The sequence below is a fragment of the Papio anubis genome, chromosome 2, assembly GCF_008728515.1.
Source record: "Papio anubis isolate 15944 chromosome 2, Panubis1.0, whole genome shotgun sequence".
NCBI classification, from domain to species: Eukaryota; Metazoa; Chordata; class Mammalia; order Primates; family Cercopithecidae; genus Papio; species Papio anubis.
Genome location: NC_044977.1, coordinates 120,934,465 through 120,953,787, shown reverse-complemented (window position 1 = coordinate 120,953,787; position 19,323 = coordinate 120,934,465). Strand labels below are relative to the sequence as shown.

Here is a 19,323-nt window from a genome sequence, read left to right as displayed (position 1 = left end):
CAGCCTTATTTTTTTTCTGTTTTCATTTCATTGATTTCTGCTCTTTTTTTATATCTTCCCTTTAACCTACTTTGGGTTTAGTTCACTTTTTTAAGTAAACTTAAAAATTTAAGTTTAGGTTATTGAATTGAGCCCTTCTTTTTGAAAACAGACAAATGTAAGAATATCAGAAGAGGGCCGGGCACTGTGGCTCACACCTGTAATCCCAGCACTTTGGGAGGCCAAGGTGGGCAGATCACTTTAAGTCAGGAGTTCGAAACCAGCCTGGCCAACGTGATGGAAACCCCATCTCTACTAAGAGTAACAAAAATCAGCCAGGCATGGTGGTGTGTGCCTGAAATCCCTGCTACTTGGCAGGCTGAAGCAGGAGAATCACTTGAACCTAAGAGGCAGAGGTTACAGTGAGGTGGGACTGTGCCATTGCACTCTGGCCTGGCCAACAAGAGCGAAACTCCAACTCAAACAAAACAAAACAAAAAGAATATCAGAAGAAAAAAACTCAAAAGTATAATGACTTTTACAAATATATTACAAATTAAAATTGAATTTTGAGTTTTACCGATATTCTTACATTTGTATTGTGTCTTTTCAAAGGTATTTTTTCTACTGTACCTTTTTTTTTTCTGATAATATAAATAATACATCCTGTTAAAAAAATTTCAAAGGATATAGAGAATAATAAGGAATGGCATTAGTCAGGATAGGCCAAATCCCATTGACTTAATGCAATAAAGGTTTATTTCTTGCTCATACTATACACCCATTGTGAATCGCCAGGGGCTTTGCTTCACACGATCACTCAAGGACCCAGGTTGACAGAGGCTCCACCATCTTGTAATGTGCCATCTGGAATGCATTGCCTCCCCCGCTCCCCAGCCCACGACAGGGAAGACAACACTGAAGGGCAACTCATCTGCAATGAAATGTTTTGGCCTGGTAGCCCATTAACTGTAGGGATCAAAGAACAAAAATCCTCCATGGGCAGAAGCAGAGATGAAGCAGGCCTGTGGGTGAGCACTAATTCTACACTGAAGGAGAATAATAAAAATCACCTGTCCCCTACTCTGAGATAACCCCTGCTTGCTGTCTTCTGCCTGGCCTCACTGGTGTTCCTTATCACCAACCTTATGTTTGGGTTGGTGGGAATTACTCCTGCTTCTGGCAGATCACTGATAATTCTTGGTTGTGTTCTACCTTTGTGCCTCTTTTATCAGATTTTATCAGTGTATAAATAAGACAGGAAAAGACAAATCAAGGATCTCTCACTAGTTGTCTTAATAAGGAAATTTCATATTTCTTTTTAAAACTTTGCTTTAGAATATCTCTGGAAATACATACAAATAACTGGTATAGTGGTTGTATCTAGGGAGGGGAACTGGCTAGACAACGCTGGGCAGAGTGGGGGTATTGGAGGATTGGGTGGGACAGGTAACTTTCACTGTAATACACGTCTGTCACCCAATTTTTGTATCATGTAAATTATATCACCTATTTTTAAAAATAAGTAAAATAAAAACATTTCTATATTTTCTTACTGAATATAACTGTACTGTGCAAATGAATAAATGCAAAACATTAACAGAGTTGAGTGACATTTTATTTTTTTCCACTGAATTTGGATACATGTCAAGCAAAGACCACATTTCAAATACAAACTCTTCAAAGTTTATATTTACCTTTTGGAGGGTCAAAATTTCATTATCCACATGGATAGTCAAGTCGCAATCCTATGGATATCAGTAATCAATACAGTTGCTGTTATTTGAATGTTGCTTTTTAATTTTTTATTTTCTTAAATTAGTATTATTTTTTTGAGACAACTCTGTCTCACTCTGTTGCTCAGGCTAGAGTGTAGTGATGCAATCTCAGCTCACTGCAACCTCCCCGTCCCGGGTCCCCCTGAAAGAGGGAACAATAATGTGAATTACCCACAGATTATGTTTGCTCCAGGCTTTCAGCATTATGTCTATACTGAATAAAAGCAAGCAGCTCCAGCTGTTTGAGGCTGCTTTCTTTTTGGCCATTAGTGCCAGCCAGCCCACTAGCTGCTGTTACACTGCATATGTGTGTCTGAGTACTCCTTTCATCCGTTGCTTGGCCAGGGTCTGTGGGACAGACCCAACAGCTGGTGCCCTGTGTGAAGAACGCTGCAATGGATTGCGACGGAACCCTCGAAAACAAAGGTGAAGAGACTGTGCAGTAAGCAAGTAATTGGAATTGGAGCCCTCTTGGGATTTCCAAGTTCCAGGGAATTTTCAAGCTAGGGTTTCATCATGGGACAACACTTATTTGCTCAACAGAAACAGCATATGAAAGTATTGAAACAACTGCTTAAAGCTAGTGGAGCCTCGGTTTCAGAGGCTCAATTAAGGGACCTAATGCAAACTTGTTTTCCATAACCCATAGTTCCCAGAAGGCACATTAGACTTAGAGCTCTGGGAGCAAGTGGGAAGAAATCTTAAATGACAATCATGCATAAGGGCAACGGGGTCCCAGTAACATCTTTTAACATTATGGGCCTTAGTTAGGGCTGCTTTGACCCCACTCTACACAGAAGAGCCTAAAAAGGGAAGGGAGGAAGAACCGTCATCTACCCTACTGCCGCCTTCTCCTCACTCAGTCCCACCGTTACCGGGTAAAGGTGCCACGGAGGAGACAGATTTTCCCAATAAATTGGAAAAAGGACAAGGGATACACTACAGTTATGGGACCCTGTCTTAAGCAGCATTAGAAAGGGAGCTCTTGGTCTGCCTGGTAATGCAAGATCAACAAGGCAATCGGGTACATGAACCCATTACTTTCAACACTTATAAAGAGATAAGAAAAACCATTAGAGAAAATGGAGCCACTAGCCCATTTATGAAAGGATTAACTGAGGCCATAGCAGACAACTTCTGTATGACCCCATGGGACTGGTCAGTGCTAGCTAAAACAACTTGAGAGGCCAGTCAATACCTCCTCTAGAGGGCAGAATTTGATGAATTATGTGCCGCAAACCCCTTTATGCAAAGCCAGACAGAACACAGCTGTAACTGCTGTGCTTGTCAAACCTGTTGCTGCACACATCTGTACTCTTCAACAAAACCTGATGCAAAAAACAAAAGGGAGAGATGTAGATCGGTCAGAGTGGTGGGAGAAACTGTAGGGAAAGGAGCAGGCCTTCTGGAAGGTTGGAAGGCTCTGTATAGCTTTGGGGGAGAATAAGCTGAAGGCAGCTGTTTTCTGACCTTGAGGCAGAGGGCAAGGAGTAGGTACAAGGACGTGTAGGGGGATTTATCTTAAATAGGCTTTTTCACTTGTGTGGTCCAGAAACCAACCTTTGCTCATCCACACGCATGACTGCTCCCTGGAAGGGGGAATAATAATGTGAATTACCCACAGATTATGTTTGCTCCAGGTTTTCGGCATTATGTCTGTACTGAATAAAAGCAAGCAGCTCCAGCTGTTCGAGGCTGCTCTCTTCTTTGGCCACTAATGCTGGGCAGCCCCCTAGCTGCTGTTACACTGCATATCTGTGTCTGAGTACTCCTTTCATCTGTTGTTCGGCCAGGGTCTGTGTGACAGACCCGGCATAGATGAGAATTCAGCTGTCTGCTATTAAACCAGACATTAAAGCAAGTTGTGAAATGTGAAACAATGCCACTGTGCTCACTAAATTATTGTTTGGTAAAATCTAGTAATTTTTTACCATATTATTTAAATAACATTTAAAAAATGTTATTGATGTTAACATGCAACAAGGGTCAAAGGGTCCTGCAACCAAACACTTTGAGGACAGCTGCTTTATCCTGTGGCTGGAAAACTATAAAGTAAGATTCCTTTAAGTAAATGTGGTATATGCATCAATCTCTTCATTTTTGATGTGCTTTCAATACAAGTATCCCCTTTCTTCCTTTTGCAAGAAAGAAACTAAGAATGTAAGCAGTTAGTTACTGGCTTCAGTCCCACAAAAAGCTACAATTTTTCTAAGCAGTGATCTGGAACCACTTTAACTGGACTCTTGCTATTAAGATAGCTCTTAATGTTTCGTTTTCTTTTCTATCTTTCACACAGAGCTTACTTACATAGCATTTTGGTATACCAAAATGAAATGCAAGGAACCAAAAATAACATAACTGAAGGCAGTAAAAGCAAAATTAAATAGGAAGATCATCAGTCAAAGAAGACCCACTGGAGAGTAAGTATGCAAGTTGTTAAAAATTAATTGGGTTACAAAGGGAAAAACAGAGATTGGGTCAGTGAAAGGAAATCATGGTTTGTTTCCCTGAGGCCCTGCTAATACCTCCAAACTGGGCCAGATGGTAAAGCAAGATACCTTGAAAAGGACTTTCGCATTAACTTTTCAGGTTGCATGTGAGTTGATTCAGAAGTAGTTTAAAGAATCATGCAGGAAAAGGACCAGATCTTGTAAATCTCTGAGTCCCTATATTTACTGTGAACATTTTTCTAGGGAAAATTCAGGTAGCTAATCAAAGGATTTCTGACTTTTCCAGGGAGTTGTTTTAAAAACAAAATATTGGAATTTTGAACACTTATAGTGGTTTATGGGGTAATTGGGGTAGAGTATATAAAATCTAAGAAAGCTCTGATTGGTTTCCATGATCGTGGTATTCAGGAACTATTGTAAATTGGCCAAAATCTTGTTTTCCAGTTTCTTCCTTTCGCTTTTTATTGCCTCAAGTTGCCTGTCTTCCCTGCTCTTATTTTTCTTCTAGCTTTATGATTCTCTTACATATTCCATGTCGAACTTGTCGTCTTTATTCCGGTCATCTTCTGAAGAGGTTCTTGGTTCCTGCCTTGGTGGCTGTAACTGATTCTCTTCCTCCTCGGTGGACCTTCCTTATCCCCTAGGAGACACAAGGGTCCTCCTCCAGGTTCTCCTCCTCCCTGCTTTTGTCATCTTCCAGGTGCCTCCACAGGTCAGAGTCAGTGATGAAACAGGAAGTTGGAAAACATCCCTTGGATGTTGCCTACCTAGCTTTTCTTTTCTTTTTGCAACAGTCTCAATCTGGCACCCAGGCTGGAATGTAGTGGCATGATCTTAGCTCACCACAGCCTCGACCTCCTGGGCTTGGGTGATCCTCCCGCCTCTGCCTCCCAAGTAGCTGGAACTATAGGTCCCACCATCATACCCAACTAATTTTTGTATTTTTTGTAGAGACTAGGTTTCACCATGTTGCCTAGGCTGGTCTTGAACCTCTGAGCTCAAGTGATCTACCCACTTTGGCCTCCCCAAAGTGCTAGGATTACAGGCATGAGCCACGACCCCCAGCCTGACTTGGCTTTCCTTACTTTAGAATAGGAGTTATAAAAGTTAAAATTATGTGAGACAGATGATTCTATTCTTTTATCCTAAAGTTACATTTCTGAAAAATGGGTCTTTATAAATATGAATCCACACGATTTCCTCACCCTCATTTTAAACCAACATTGGTTGTTTAAAACTAAGCCTTTTTTGTTTCCATTTTTGGCACAAGGGGGACTTCCTACAGTCTTACTCATCTTGGCTTCTTTATCCAAGCAACACCACTTGCAAGACCAATGGCATTTGTCAAGTCGGCAGCTACGTTTCTCTGCCCTTGTATATCAAATCTGGAATGCAACTTTTTTGGATAGGATCAAATTAAACTGTACTATGTTTAAATACAGGGGAAAAAAAACTTGAGTGTGGGAAGTACTTGTTTGATTGGGTCTTTTATAGTTATGAAAATAGATTTTGTATTATAATTGCCTTTACACATACACACGTTTCTGTAAGTAGATTCATTATTTGTATACCTTAATAAGTTATCTTATGACCGATTTATGGCCATGAGAGTAATGGTTCAATCTGTCGACAAAACTGTCATCAAAACTCTCTCACAGTGAATTTTTTATTTTTATTTTAGGTTCAGGGGTACAGGTGCAGGTTTGTTTTATAGGTAAACTCGTATCATGGTGGTTTTTTGCACAGATTATTTTGTCACCCAGGTACTAAGTCTAGTACCTAATAGTTATTTTTTTCTGCTCCTCTCCCTCCTCCCATTCTCCACCCTGAAGTAGACCCCAGTGTCTGTCGTTCCCTTCTTTGTGTCGATCAGTTCTCATCATTTAGCTCCCACTTGTAAGTGAAAACATGTGGTATTTGGTTTTCTGTTCCTGCGTTAGTTTGCTAAGGATGATGGCCTCCAGCACCATCCATGTTCCTGTGAAAGACATGATCTCCTTTCTTATGCTGCATAGTATTCCATGGTATATATGTACTACATTTTCTTTATCCAATCTGTCACTAATGGGCATTTGGATTGATTCCATGTTTTCACTATTGTCACACTGATTTCTTTACCTTCAGACAAAATTATTTAATCATCAGTGACCTATTTTTAGGCAAATTTAACTTTTTCAGTTTTCAGACTCAGTACTCCATTTTTTTCCTTAAAGTTTGGGAAACAAACTATAACACTACTGTATTGATAACTTGATATGTACCTTTTTAGCCTTTTTCTATGCATGTATAACTTCTTACATGACATGCTGCTGCATAATTTTGTAACCTGCATTTCACTTAACTAAACATACTGTGGAAATTTATCATGACGTTTTTTTAACGTGTACCAAATTCACAAGGCTTAAAATTTAACAAATGAAGGTAGAGTGAAAACTATGAAAACCAAGTCTTCCTCCTATCCTGAGAAACATTTTTAATGGCTGCATATCATAAAGATGACCATATCCCTGGGTGAGCCTCCCTAATCCAAAATCTGAAATCTGAAATGCTCTAAAATCCAAAACTTTCTGAGCACTGACCTGATGCTCAAATGAAAGTGTGGGTTTCTGGATTAGGGATGCATTCAAAATTCAAAACACTTTTGGTCCTAAGCATTTCTTTTTTTTTTTTTTTTTTTTTTTTTTGAGACGGAGTCTCGCTCTATAGCCCAGGCTGGAGTGCAGTGGCCGGATCTCAGCTCACTGCAAGCTCCGCCTCCCAGGTTTACGCCATTCTCCTGTCTCAGCCTCCCGAGTAGCTGGGACTACAGGCGCCCACCACCTCGCCCGGCTAGTTTTTTGTATTTTTTAGTAGAGACGGGGTTTCACTGTGTTAGCCAGGATGGTCTTGATCTCCTGACCTCGTGATCCGCCCGTCTCGGCCTCCCAAAGTGCTGGGATTACAGGCTTGAGCCACCGCGCCCGGCCTATCCTAAGCATTTCTGATAAGGGATATTCAACCTGTGTTTTGTTTCTTTCTTGTTTTTTTTCTTTGAGACAGGGTCTTGCTCTGTCACCCAGGCTTGGAGTGCAGTGGCACAATCGCGGCTCACTGCAGCCTTGACCTCCCAGGCTCAAGCGATCTTCTCACCTCAGCTTCTCCAGTGGCTGGAACCACAGGTGTGCATCACCATGCCCAGGTAATATATATATATTTTGGTAGAGGGAGCTCTGTATATTGCTCAGGTTGGTCTCCAACACCTGGGCTCAAGCCATCTTCCTGTCTTGGCCTCCCAAAATGCTGGGATTTCAGGCAAGAGCCACTACACGCAGCCAACCTGTGTGGTTTTGAACCCATCTCCAGTTGTTGACATTTGTGGTTGGGTTTGTTGTTCTTGTCATTTTTTTTTTTTCCTATTTATAAATACTGTGATTGAATAGTATTGTAGAAGTAAGTTTGGGTCAACTCTGTTTTTTTTTTTAAAGGATGTGTTTCTTGAATCTCCTTCCTTTCCTTCCAATCCTTTCCTGATTTCTTCTTCTGACTTCTTTCACCATCTCTTTTTCCTGCTTCCAAATGCATGTATTACTGAAGCCTCAACTCCTGTTCCTTTGCCTTTACCTACCGCTTCCTGATGTTCTCATGTATCTATACTCAGTCCCTATTCCTTCCCTCTATTATCTTGTCTCTCCACATGCCATTAACTGAAAGATCATATCCAGAAGATAAACACTTCTCTTTCTTTCCTTTACCTATGTTTCCATTATTTTTAGCTGAAACCATCTGTTTTCAGAGATTCAGGAAAAGATTCAATCTGAAGGATCCTGCAACTAAAAACTTTGAAAACTGTGTTAAGGGGCCCCAAAAGCATAGCTTCTAAACTTCACTGACAAAAGGGACTGGGGTCATGCAGTCTGGAGTCAGAGTGAGGTGGGATTAAAAGCTCTATGTAGTTGTTTTGCATATTGCTATCAAGCTTCTATTTTAGGCATGAGTTTTGGCCCTGGTAGATGAAACCATTTCTCTAAGTTATTAAAACCTGTACTTATATATAGAAGTTAGTAATTTATATTTAACATTTTGGTTTAAAAATCTCTGAGTTCTGGACCATCTGGGTCTCAAAAAAATGACCAAAGTATACACATTAATTTTTATGTTCTGTATTATATAATTCTTATTCATATATTTAATTATTTGGGGAAATGACTGAATTAGGCTTTTAAGAATAGTGGTGCTTGCTTTGTAAAGTTTCAAAATAGGTAACATTAAGGTTTTCTTTTCACTTTTTTTTGCAGGGACGGAAAATAAAAGAAGCAGTGTTTTATCATGTGTATTTCAGCAGGTCTTCTTGAAATTTAAGTAAAAATATGACTGCCCTCTCTTCAGAGAACTGCTCTTTTCAGTACCAGTTACGTCAAACCAACCAGCCCCTAGATGTTAACTGTCTGCTGTTCTTGATCATACTTGGGAAAATATTATTAAATATCTTTACACTAGGAATGAGAAGAAAAAACACCTGTCAAAATTTTATGGAATATTTTTGCATTTCACTAGCATTCATTGATCTTTTACTTTTGGTAAACATTTCCATTATATTGTATTTCAGGGATTTTGTACTTTTAAGCATTAGGTTTACTAAATACCACATCTGCCTATTTACTCAAATTATTTCCTTTACTTATGGCTTTTTGCATTATCCAGTTTTCCTGATAGCTTGTATAGATTATTGCCTCAATTTCTCTAAAACAACCAAGCTTTCATTTAAGTGTCAAAAATTATTTTATTTCTTTACAGTAATTTTAATTTGGATTTCAGTCCTTGCTTATGTTTTGGGAGACCCAGCCATCTACCAAAGCCTGAAGCCACAGAATGCTTATTCTCACCACTGTCCTTTCTATGTCAGCATTCAGAGTTACTGGCTGTCATTTTTCATGGTGATGATTTTATTTGTAGCTTTCATAACCTCTTGGGAAGAAGTTACTACTTTGGTACAGGCTGTCAGGATAACTTCCTATATGAATGAAACTATCTTATATTTTCCTTTTTCATCCCACTCCAATTATACTGTGAGATCAAAAAAAATATTCTTATCCAAGCTCATTGTCTGTTTTCTCAGTACCTGGTTACCATTTGTACTACTTCAGGTAATCATTCTTTTACTTAAAGTTCAGGTTCCAGCATATATTGAGATGAATATTCCCTGGTTGTACTTTGTCAATAGTTTTCTTATTGCTACAGTGTATTGGTTTAATTGTCACAAGCTTAATTTAAGAGACATTGGATTACCTTTGGATCCATTTGTCAACTGGAAGTGCTGCTTCATTCCACTTACAATTCCTAATCTTGAGCAAATTGAAAAGCCTATATCAATAATGATTTGTTAATATTAATTAAAAGTTACGACTATAGTAAGATCATAATTTTGCAAACAGAAGGAACTCAGGACATATTAAAAAATAAACTGAACTAAAGCTTTTGCCCCTTAACTTTGATACTGTTCACAATGTGTCTTTTGGGGCTATGATACTATTTATTAAATAGTGTTTTATTTTAAAAACGAAATAATTCCAAGAAGTTTTTATAGTTGTTCAGGGACAGTATATTACAAATATTATTTTGTTATTAACACAGAAAATGAAATGAGTTAACATTTGGCCATACTGATGTTTGTGTTACCCAAAAAAACTACTGGATGCAAACTGTTATGTAAATCTGAGATTTCACTGACAACTTTAAGATACCAACCAAAACATTTTTATTAAATGTTCAAATGAAAGCAAGAAAATAAAAATTGTTCTTAAAATGATTTGGTATAAAGTTCAGTGTAAGAGGAAGATTAGCTTCTTTTAAATGTAGCTAATTTTAAAAAGTGTATCTCTGTTCTTAATGCAAATATTCCTGGAAGAAGAGAGTTCTGGTTGCTCACCTTATGGAACTGGAAGTAATGACTAGGTCCCTTTCCATGATTCAGCAGATTCGTTTTCATATTATAACTTGTATGTCACATACTTGCATGTCACATCATAATGACATTAGCAATGTACACGTAAAAGTAGAGTTTTTCATCCTCAGCACTCTTGACCTTTGGGGTTGGTTAATTTTCTGTTGGGGGGGCAGTTTAGCAGCATCCCTGCTCTCTGCCCGCTGACTGGTAGCACCTCCATGCCCAGTAGAAACAATAAAAAATGTCTCCAGACATTGCCAAACCTCCCCCGGTGGATGGGCAGAGTTGCTTCATTGGAGTAAAACAATATGAGTGGCAGAATAATCTTATGTTACTTTAGGAATTAAGCTACACAGGTATTTTTATCACCCATTTATAAATACTATATTGCATAAATCTAAACCTAGCTTTTCCTGAATTGGTGGCTTTTGAATTTTTTTTTTTATATTTATAGTAAGATATATTTTTTAACATCATGACCCATAGACACGTATGTATTATGTTTACATGTCATAACAATACCCTTACATATCATGCAAATACATTTTTTAGTGTCATTTTTTAAATGCTGGTTTTGATCCACTAAATTGAGTTCATGATCCACAAATGGATTACTTTCCATTATTTGAAAAAATGTCCTAAAACAAGTGCTATGGAACACTAATAATGGCAAAGAGATTTAAGAAATGTGTCCTGCGTGCCAGGTACCATCTTAAGTGTTTCACATGCAGCAACTGATTTAATCCTCACAGCAACTCTGACAGGAACTATTATCCCCTTCTTACAGATGAGGAAATTTAAACAATGAAAGTAAGAAACTCACTATGATACAACTAGACACTGGGGAAGCTGGGATGCAAACCCAGAATTCTGGTCCAGAGTTCTTGCTCTTTACCACTATATTACACTGCCTTTCACTGACTGTTCTCAAAAAGAATGGTTTGTTTCAGAGTCAAATGTGAAGAATGTTGTTTCTTAATTATTTTTCACTTGAAAATGTACAATGCCCATGAACATCTTAAGGCTTTACAGTGCTATAATGAAGAAGAAACCCATTTACTTGAGCACAGAAGTCTCTTTAATTAGCTAATTAATTAACCATCTATAAAGACAAGTTGGGAAATGCTCCTGGGCACTCAGTCAGGAATTCTTTGAGTAGCAGGTAATACAAACTCAACCTGAGCCATTCTAAGAACAAGCTGGATATTGGAAAGACAACTCGGTAAACTACTAGGAGAATCTCTCTTGAGTTGTTGGTTTCCATTTTGTGTCCACAAAGTGGGTGTTCTGGCTGCCAGCAGCTCAGGGCTTTCATAATTCCAACTTAAAGCATCTCCTAACTTCAAATATATAGTCCCAGGGAATGACTGTTCAACCTGTCTTCAATCATATGTCCACCTCTCTATGATCAGGTCTGTTAACAGAAGACATGGTAGGGAACAGAAATAACCCCTATAATAGATGCTACAATGTTAAAAAAAAATAGAGAAAGTAGGAATAAAAATCACATTATTCTATAAAAACCAAATGCATATAGAGAGCCAACTATATCGAAAGTTTAGGACAAATAATCCTATGTTCAAGAGAACATCAGGGTGTGTTTAAACAGTTTAAAACATTAAAACCCGGCCCTCTTTCCTTCTCTGTGTTACTTTTTCCTCTAAATATATTGCCTTCTAGTTGGCCAAATATGGGACTGAAATACGTTTAAATATATTGAAATTAATCAGTAAAGACTTAAAACTCTTTGCAGATTTTAAATCAGGAGATTTTAAAACCATTTCAAACCTCACTAAGCTTTTTGTTTAACACAGGATTCCCCATGTCTCACAAGCTTAAGAAAAAAAATTATTCAATGGACCAGCCAAATGGAAGAGGCTTTTATTTGTAAAGAAATGAACTTACAACTGGTCTACAATATATTATTATAATATAAACAATATAAATAAATGATCCTGTAGGCCCACTAATCTTCCATCCAGACCCACACGAAGCAATGTTACAACAATATTCTATATGAAAATGTGCAGGTAACAAAGGTGCAATTACAAGCAAGTTAAGCAGCAGAGTATAAGGTGCTTTAATTTAATAGTTAATGTTGCCATCAACAAACATTTAAATGCTCAATTTACTTCACTGAATACAGACACAACAAATATGAAAATCTAAATTCATACACATGCTACTTAATATGAAAGTGCTTTCTCTTTTTTAAAAAAATACACCAAATGGACACTTTTTACATAGATCAAATGTGCTCTTACAATGCAAAATTAACCTTCATTTTCAGGTTATACATTTTAAAACTGTAGCTATCAACACCAATCTAGGAACTCTAATGCTAAGAGTGCTAAAAACTATTTCATTTCTTGTAAGGAGGACTCTAATACAATATCCAATGTAAAGAATACATCTATATATAATCTTAACATTTGTTTTCTGTAAAGATAAAAAATGTTTTCTTTCCCCTTGGTGATCTTTGTTCATCCTGGGTGGATCATCTTTTGAGGTTTTAATAATACAAAAGTCCTATTTTAGAACAATGGGAGGAACCAAAAGGAGGAATTACAAAATTGGTTAACATGTGCTTGAAGCATCCAAAAAACACCAGTTTATCACAATTGGTCTTTGCTAAAATTAACAACAAAATGTTAATAAGGAAGAAGACAAAAAGTACTAATTTAGTAAAAGGCTTGAAATGCCTGCCACCATTGTCAGTATCCATCTATCCAACCTTCATTTACTACAAGCATACTACTACTTTGAGGATAATTTTTGGAACTTATTTTGACTTTTTCCCCTATAGGAAAAACAAAGACCAAGTTTTTGAAGGAGAGGACTGGGAATCTGGTTTAAATGTATACATCCAAAATTATATATCATCTTTGCACATTCAGTTGACTTTTTGAAATTTAATACATATACAAAAAGTATTTATGTAATACACATTTTAACAGCATAAAATATTTGAAAAATTAGTTATACTTTAAAAATTAAAACACTTGAAAAGTATTTTTTAAACTAGTACCATGGAATAATTTTTTGAAACCCAGATTATCTGGCTACTTAGATGACAGTCTTCCCGTTTTCAATTAAGTGTGAAAGATTCTAATATAGATTCTAACCCAACATTTTATTTGGATATTTCCTGCTTTAAAAAGCTGCAACAGGCTAGGCGCAGTGGCTCATGCCTATAATCCCAGCACTTTGGGAGGTTGAGATGGGCGGATCACTTGAGGTCAGGAGTTTGAGTCCAGCCTGGCTAACATGGTGAAACCCCGTCTCTACTAAAAATACAAAAAACTAGCCAGGCATAGTGGCGCATGCCTGTAATCCCAGCTACTTGGGAGGCCAAAGTGGGAGAATCGCTTGAACCTGGGAAGGTGGAGGTTGCATTGAGCTGAGATCGCAACACTGCACTCCAGCCTGGGTGACAGAGCGAGACTCTGTCTCAAAACAAACAAACAAAAAGCCACAAGAATGATAAACTATTTTTAATAGGTATTTTCATTCTATATCTTTATGGAGAATGTTAGTATCAACTGATGTTGACATGTAAAGCTGTGTCAATAGGAAGTACAATGTGATTCACAGCATCCCAGAGTGACAAGGAAGGGACCTTAACCCAATAAATGATTCTCCCATTCAATGTTTATCCCCCAAATACTTACCAATTCAAGCATGGAACTGTTTCATGTTTACCCGTTCTGCATTTTAAAGGATGCCCTTTGTATGTATGTGCTTTCTAGAATATTACTGCTTCTTACGTATCTTTAAAAGGTGGATATTTGTAATAGCTTAAAATACAGTAACATTTATTTTGCGTCATCTTAATTTAAAAACAAAAAATAAATGAACGAGTCTGTTCCAGTGATCTCCTTTGAGATTTTTCAGTTTTAGAAAGTTGCTACACTGTCAGGCGTGGTGGCTCATGCCTGTAATCCCAGCACTTAGGGAGGCCAAGATGGGTGGATCACTTGAGGTCAGGAGTTCGAGACCAGCCTGGCCAACATGGTGAAACCCCATCTCTACTAAATACAAAAATTAGCCGGGTGTCGTGGCGGGCACCTGTAATCCCAGCTGCTCGGAAGGCAGAGGCAAGACAATCGCTTGAATCCAGGCGAGGTTGCAGTGAGCTGAGATCACACCACTGCACTCCAGCCTGGGCGACAGAGCGACCCCGTCTCAAAATAAAAAAGGTTGCTACACTGTCAATACTGGGTAAAAAGCTCTTATATCAACACCAGCTTTTTTTTGTTCTGCCACATGCCTTGTATAGCAACAACTCTGGAACAGATTCAAGTGTTAAAATAATGCCGTGAAATATGGGCTGTCTCAACCTGTAAGTCCTTAATGTTAAGTCTCCTAAATTTTGTAACTTAATCAGGTATAGGGCCAACTGATGTTTAGTATGTGAAATGTGTTATAAAAATTATGATATGATTCACTCAGACCCCTTAGATGTCATCTAGCCTAACCCTTTACCCAATGCATAAAAATACTCCCTCCCAGTTCCAAGTTTATTAAGATTCCCTCTCAGTCAGTTTATTAAGTAGTAATGATTATGTTCACATTTATTTAAGCCACAATGAATTTTGGGGGGAAGATTTTACTTATTACTAGTTCCTCATGTCATGATCACCACACACTGCACATGTAAGTGTTCAAATGGTTTGCTAAATGAATATAAGTACATGAATGACAATATTCATATGTGTTCATATATTCAGTGGTTAACCAATAAGGAGCATTTAGGAAAATGTCCTCATTTGCTTGTTACGTATGAATTTTCTATTTTAATCCTTAGGAGAACAAAGATTGTAGGTGACCCAAGAAATGGATGCTAAACCGAACCCTTAAAAAGGGAAAGAGAATGAAGTAGGAGCAACCCCATTACATGGCCTAGAATCATAGTTTTAGAGCTGGGAGGTACCTCAAAGATGAATTAAACCAAAATCAACCTTTGAGTAGTACAGGGACCATATTGCATATCTGGAAGCTGTTAAAAAAGCTGAGTAATTGCCCAACATGTCACACACAGCTAACCCACTGACATAAAACCCCAGTCTCCAGACCAGTGTGTTAATCCTCATTCATCATCATCTTAATTCATCTATTATTTACTACTGATTATTTACTGTTTAATGCTACCCAAAACAAAAAAATACTTTTAAGGGAAGCATTCTAAATAAAGATTTAAATACTAGACACTTCTGGTTTACTTGAAGCAAGACTAAAAAATTCTTTCTAAAACAGGTTGATGTTTAACTTCACTGATGACTAAACACCCCACCACTCTCACGAACACCAACTTTTTCACCATCGTCAGTTAAAGCTCCACAAAGCTTGGATTTAACACTGATAATATTCCATGAAATGTAACTTTTAGGTCAATAAATGATGGTGACTATCAATCCTTAAGATGATTCCTGGAGTAAATTTAAACAGGTGCTCTAAAAGAACTTACTACCTTACTCTTATATTTAATTAAAACCTTGCTATGTTAGTATAACAGTGTTTTTAAATTATATTGGTTTTCTCCAAACTGAAATTCATTACTCTGCTTCTTTTAAACAACATGTTTTGTTTTCTTTCTATGGATTCATACTGAACACCACTAGTATCACTGAGAGAACCAGTACTTGTAAAAAGCAGTAGAAAAAAAATATTTTTCAAAAGTAGAAAGCTAGCTAGAACCTCATTATGTTGTACCTCTTCTCTAACATTTCAGATTAAAATTGTCATCTTTAAATAAGATTAAATGTCAACAAACTATAAAAGGGAAAAAATAAAACATCTGGAAAACATTTCCCAAACGTTCCCATAAACATGACACTTGGAAGGGGTGTGTGCATGTGTCTGAGTAGAAAAGCTGGTCTTCAGAGCTGAAAAGGAGGGCAGAGATTCCCCCTTAATGTATGTTTTCTAAATTGAAAGTTTAGAAAAAGCCATATTCTCTGGAATGTGATGGTAATAATTATATTTGTATTAATGCTTTACAACTTTTTTTTTTAAAAAAAGCTTTCTCATAGTACAATTTGAAAATGGATTAGGTTCTAAAACTAATATGTAAAACTTGGAAAATTCTTAAAAATTTAGGAAATTCTTTTTCCAAAGAAGGTAATCTAATTTTAAACTTTTTTTATTTGAAGAAAGCTTATGTAACTACTGTGAACAAAACTATGTAAGGATACATTTTATGAACTTCTAACAAAAGAGGACCTATCTTCCCAAAGAATTTTTTGTTTTGTTTTGCTTTTTTGAGACGGTGTCTTGCTCTGTCACCCAGGCTAGAGTGCGGGGGTACGATCTCAGCTCACTGCAACCTCTGCCACCTAGGTTCAAGCAATTCTCCTGTCTCAGCCTCCCAAGTAGCTGGGATTACAGGTGCACGCCACCACACCCAGGTAATTTTTGTGTTTTTAGTAGAGATGGGGTTTCATCATATTGGTCAGGCTGCTCTCGAACTCCTGACCTCAGGTGATCTACCCGCCTCAGCCTCCCAACGTGCTGGGATTACAGGTGTGAGCCACCATGCCCAGCCCCAAATAATTTTTTTTTAAGATATACAGCTTAACAAGTTGAAATTTTAGTAAGATTGCATATTTACTTTTCCTAATACTGTATTTGTGCTTATCTAAACTGGATCACAATCTTTGAGATGAAATTAAATGCTCTAAGTAGATTTATAAAATACCAATATTGATGAATGTGGGTAAACAGTTCATTTCATGATCCACACTGCTGTGAATCAAAGAAGCAGAGGTAGGCTTGTGTTTACCGAAATCCAGACTAGGAAAGAGAAACCTATAGCTTTTCTTTTCCCAATTCTTAGACTGAGATACAACCTAACAAATAAAATACTATCTTAAAATGCCTCTTTGTAACAATCTACAGAGGTGATTCAACTGTGGTATCTGAAAATGGAAACTCTCTGTAATGCTGGCAACTCAATTACAACAACCTTTGAATTTTTGACAAATATTCTCCAACTATAATAAAAGGTTGTCAAATTTTCGGAAATCAAAAATCACTAACTTATATATCATTGGAACTATTAATATCCATGCTCCTAAGCATGGAGACAGTGGGTATAGAGAGTGAAAGAATGAGTCTGATTACAGGTAAATCTTGACATATAAAAACTATAGCCTATTTATAACTGGCATCTAACAATTAAAATGTATTATTTTGAACTATGGATGTAGGCCATATCTATCCTAAATAACTTCTATCCTCTTGGGTCTGGAATGCTTTGTTCCTCCTACTTGTCTCCTCCTCTACTTCCCTATCCTTCCCCCTAGAAAACCTTCCTTAGGGCCCAGCTAGTTACATATGTAGTACACAAGAAACAGACTGAGCAATCATTTTGCATAGATGGGCCAGTTTCCACTGCCCAAAGGTTGCTCTGGAACATGACTGTCAGGTATCAGAAAGTCCTGCCCCAGCTGCCTCCCTTCATCAAGTTAGCCCCAATACAAAATCCTCACTAAAGATTTTGAGACAAAGATCTAAGAAATAAGTTTTCATGCAGTTTTCTTTGAGCTAGAGGCCTTAGAGAGGTAGTGAGATGAGGCCCTTTCATGCCATTAGCTAATGCTCAATGCCAGTAGGCTGCATGTGTTCCTGCAATTCATCAAGGTGAGAGTCTTTAAACCACAAACTATAACCAGGCTGTTCTGGTTGAAAATATATCTTTAAAACATTTTAACAGTATGTCCAGTCAGTTTCATCCACTGGATATGGCTGTCAGGTCAGCATCACTCACATACATCTATAATAATGTATTCTTTCAAAAATCGTTTATACACATTTAATATAGGCATATAGCCTAAGACTATATTGCCTCCCTACCATACTTGTGCCGTTGTGGAACCAAAAGCCTAAAGATGGACATAATGTACTTTAAGACATTTAACTGAACAAGTCAGTGGGAGACAGGGCACTATGTAACACATTTCAATTCAATCTAAGACTTGTATTTGTGAATAGATGTCTCATTATAATTTTATACTTGATATATGAAGATAAGCTATGTCAAAAATTATTCAAAGGCATGATCACAATAATACTTGTTTCATAGTTCTAAGTATTTTGATACACCAAGAAACAAAAATCAACTGGGATCCCTAATGAAAGGAAATTATTTCTTCTAAGTAAAACATGAATATTCACTTCAAAAGTGCAGAAATGTGCTCAGTGTTGAAGCAGGCTAAGCTAACAAGGATGATGGCCTCCTCCTCTGACCCTTCCCATGCTCAAGCTTTTGCATTACCATTTCTTTCCTCCCATTCCACCTTGTCTACTCCTGGGTGACTGCTCTTAAACCACACCTTTTTAAAAAGTTCTGTTTAGAGCATTCAACAGCAAAGTAACAGTACCATCAGGGCAATAATATGCTACTTAAAAAATGACAGGATTTGGAACACTCTATCTCATACTATATTGACTATTCAAAGCTGCATAGCTGTGTCTTACACATGCCTACACAAGGCTTGATGAATATTAATGTCATATAAAAAATAATTTTCACAAATCAGCTCTCTTAGTTGTTTAACTTCCCTAGGAACACAAGGCTTAAAGCAAAATTTCAAACTTAACGGTTTTTTATCCCAATGGGACAAAGAGTGCAACACTTTAAGGAAGTCAGAAAATGCAAACTTAGGTAGCAAAAGTAGGAAGAACCTTCATGTTCCCTGTTTGTCATTACCTCTCCCCAGTCAAAATCCTAGAACTATTAGTAGTAGTATGAAAGGATATGAAGACAATTATACTCCCCACCTATATCATACTGAAACTGTGCTTTAAAGCTCAGGAGAGAGGTGGATGCTCAGTGTTGTCTATATATCCATTATACCTAGTTGAAGCTTTGAAATTAAGATGATTAACTCATCTTGGAAGAAACAGCTGTACCAATGTGATAGCAAACAAGCCATTTTTAAATAAAAACTCACTTGAAAAAAGCAAGTGCAGGCCGGGAGCGGTGGCTCAAGCCTGTAATCCCAGCACTTTGGGAGGCCGAGACGGGCGGATCACGAGGTCAGGAGATCGAGACCATCCTGGCTAACACGGTGAAACCCCGTCTCTACTAAAAAAATACAAAAAACTAGCCGGGCGAGGTGGCGGGCGCCTGTAGTCCCAGCTACTCGGGAGGCTGAGGCAGGAGAATGGCGTGAACCCGGGAGGCGGAGCT

At 37.7% G+C, this 19,323-nt stretch overlaps 1 protein-coding gene across 6 annotated transcripts in view; it reads left to right on the top strand.

The window, feature by feature from the left end:
* GPR160 (G protein-coupled receptor 160) overlaps nt 1–16,416 on the top strand; it is a 56,076-nt gene extending 39,660 nt beyond the window's left edge. The window contains exons 3-5 of one of the 6 annotated variants that reach the window (XM_021934673.2): nt 778–1,010; nt 4,054–4,177; nt 8,482–16,416. In XM_021934673.2, the coding sequence (XP_021790365.1) occupies nt 8,554–9,570 (1,017 nt within the window). In that variant the 5' untranslated portion in view covers nt 778–1,010; nt 4,054–4,177; nt 8,482–8,553 and the 3' untranslated portion in view covers nt 9,571–16,416. Of the gene's footprint in view, nt 1–777; nt 1,011–4,053; nt 4,178–7,242; nt 7,298–7,332; nt 7,386–8,481 lie in introns of those variants that run through there. The other 5 variants (XR_004182216.1, XR_002520479.2, XM_021934672.2 and 2 more) reach the window with 5 other exon arrangements.
* The last annotated feature ends 2,907 nt before the right edge of the window (nt 16,417–19,323 follow it).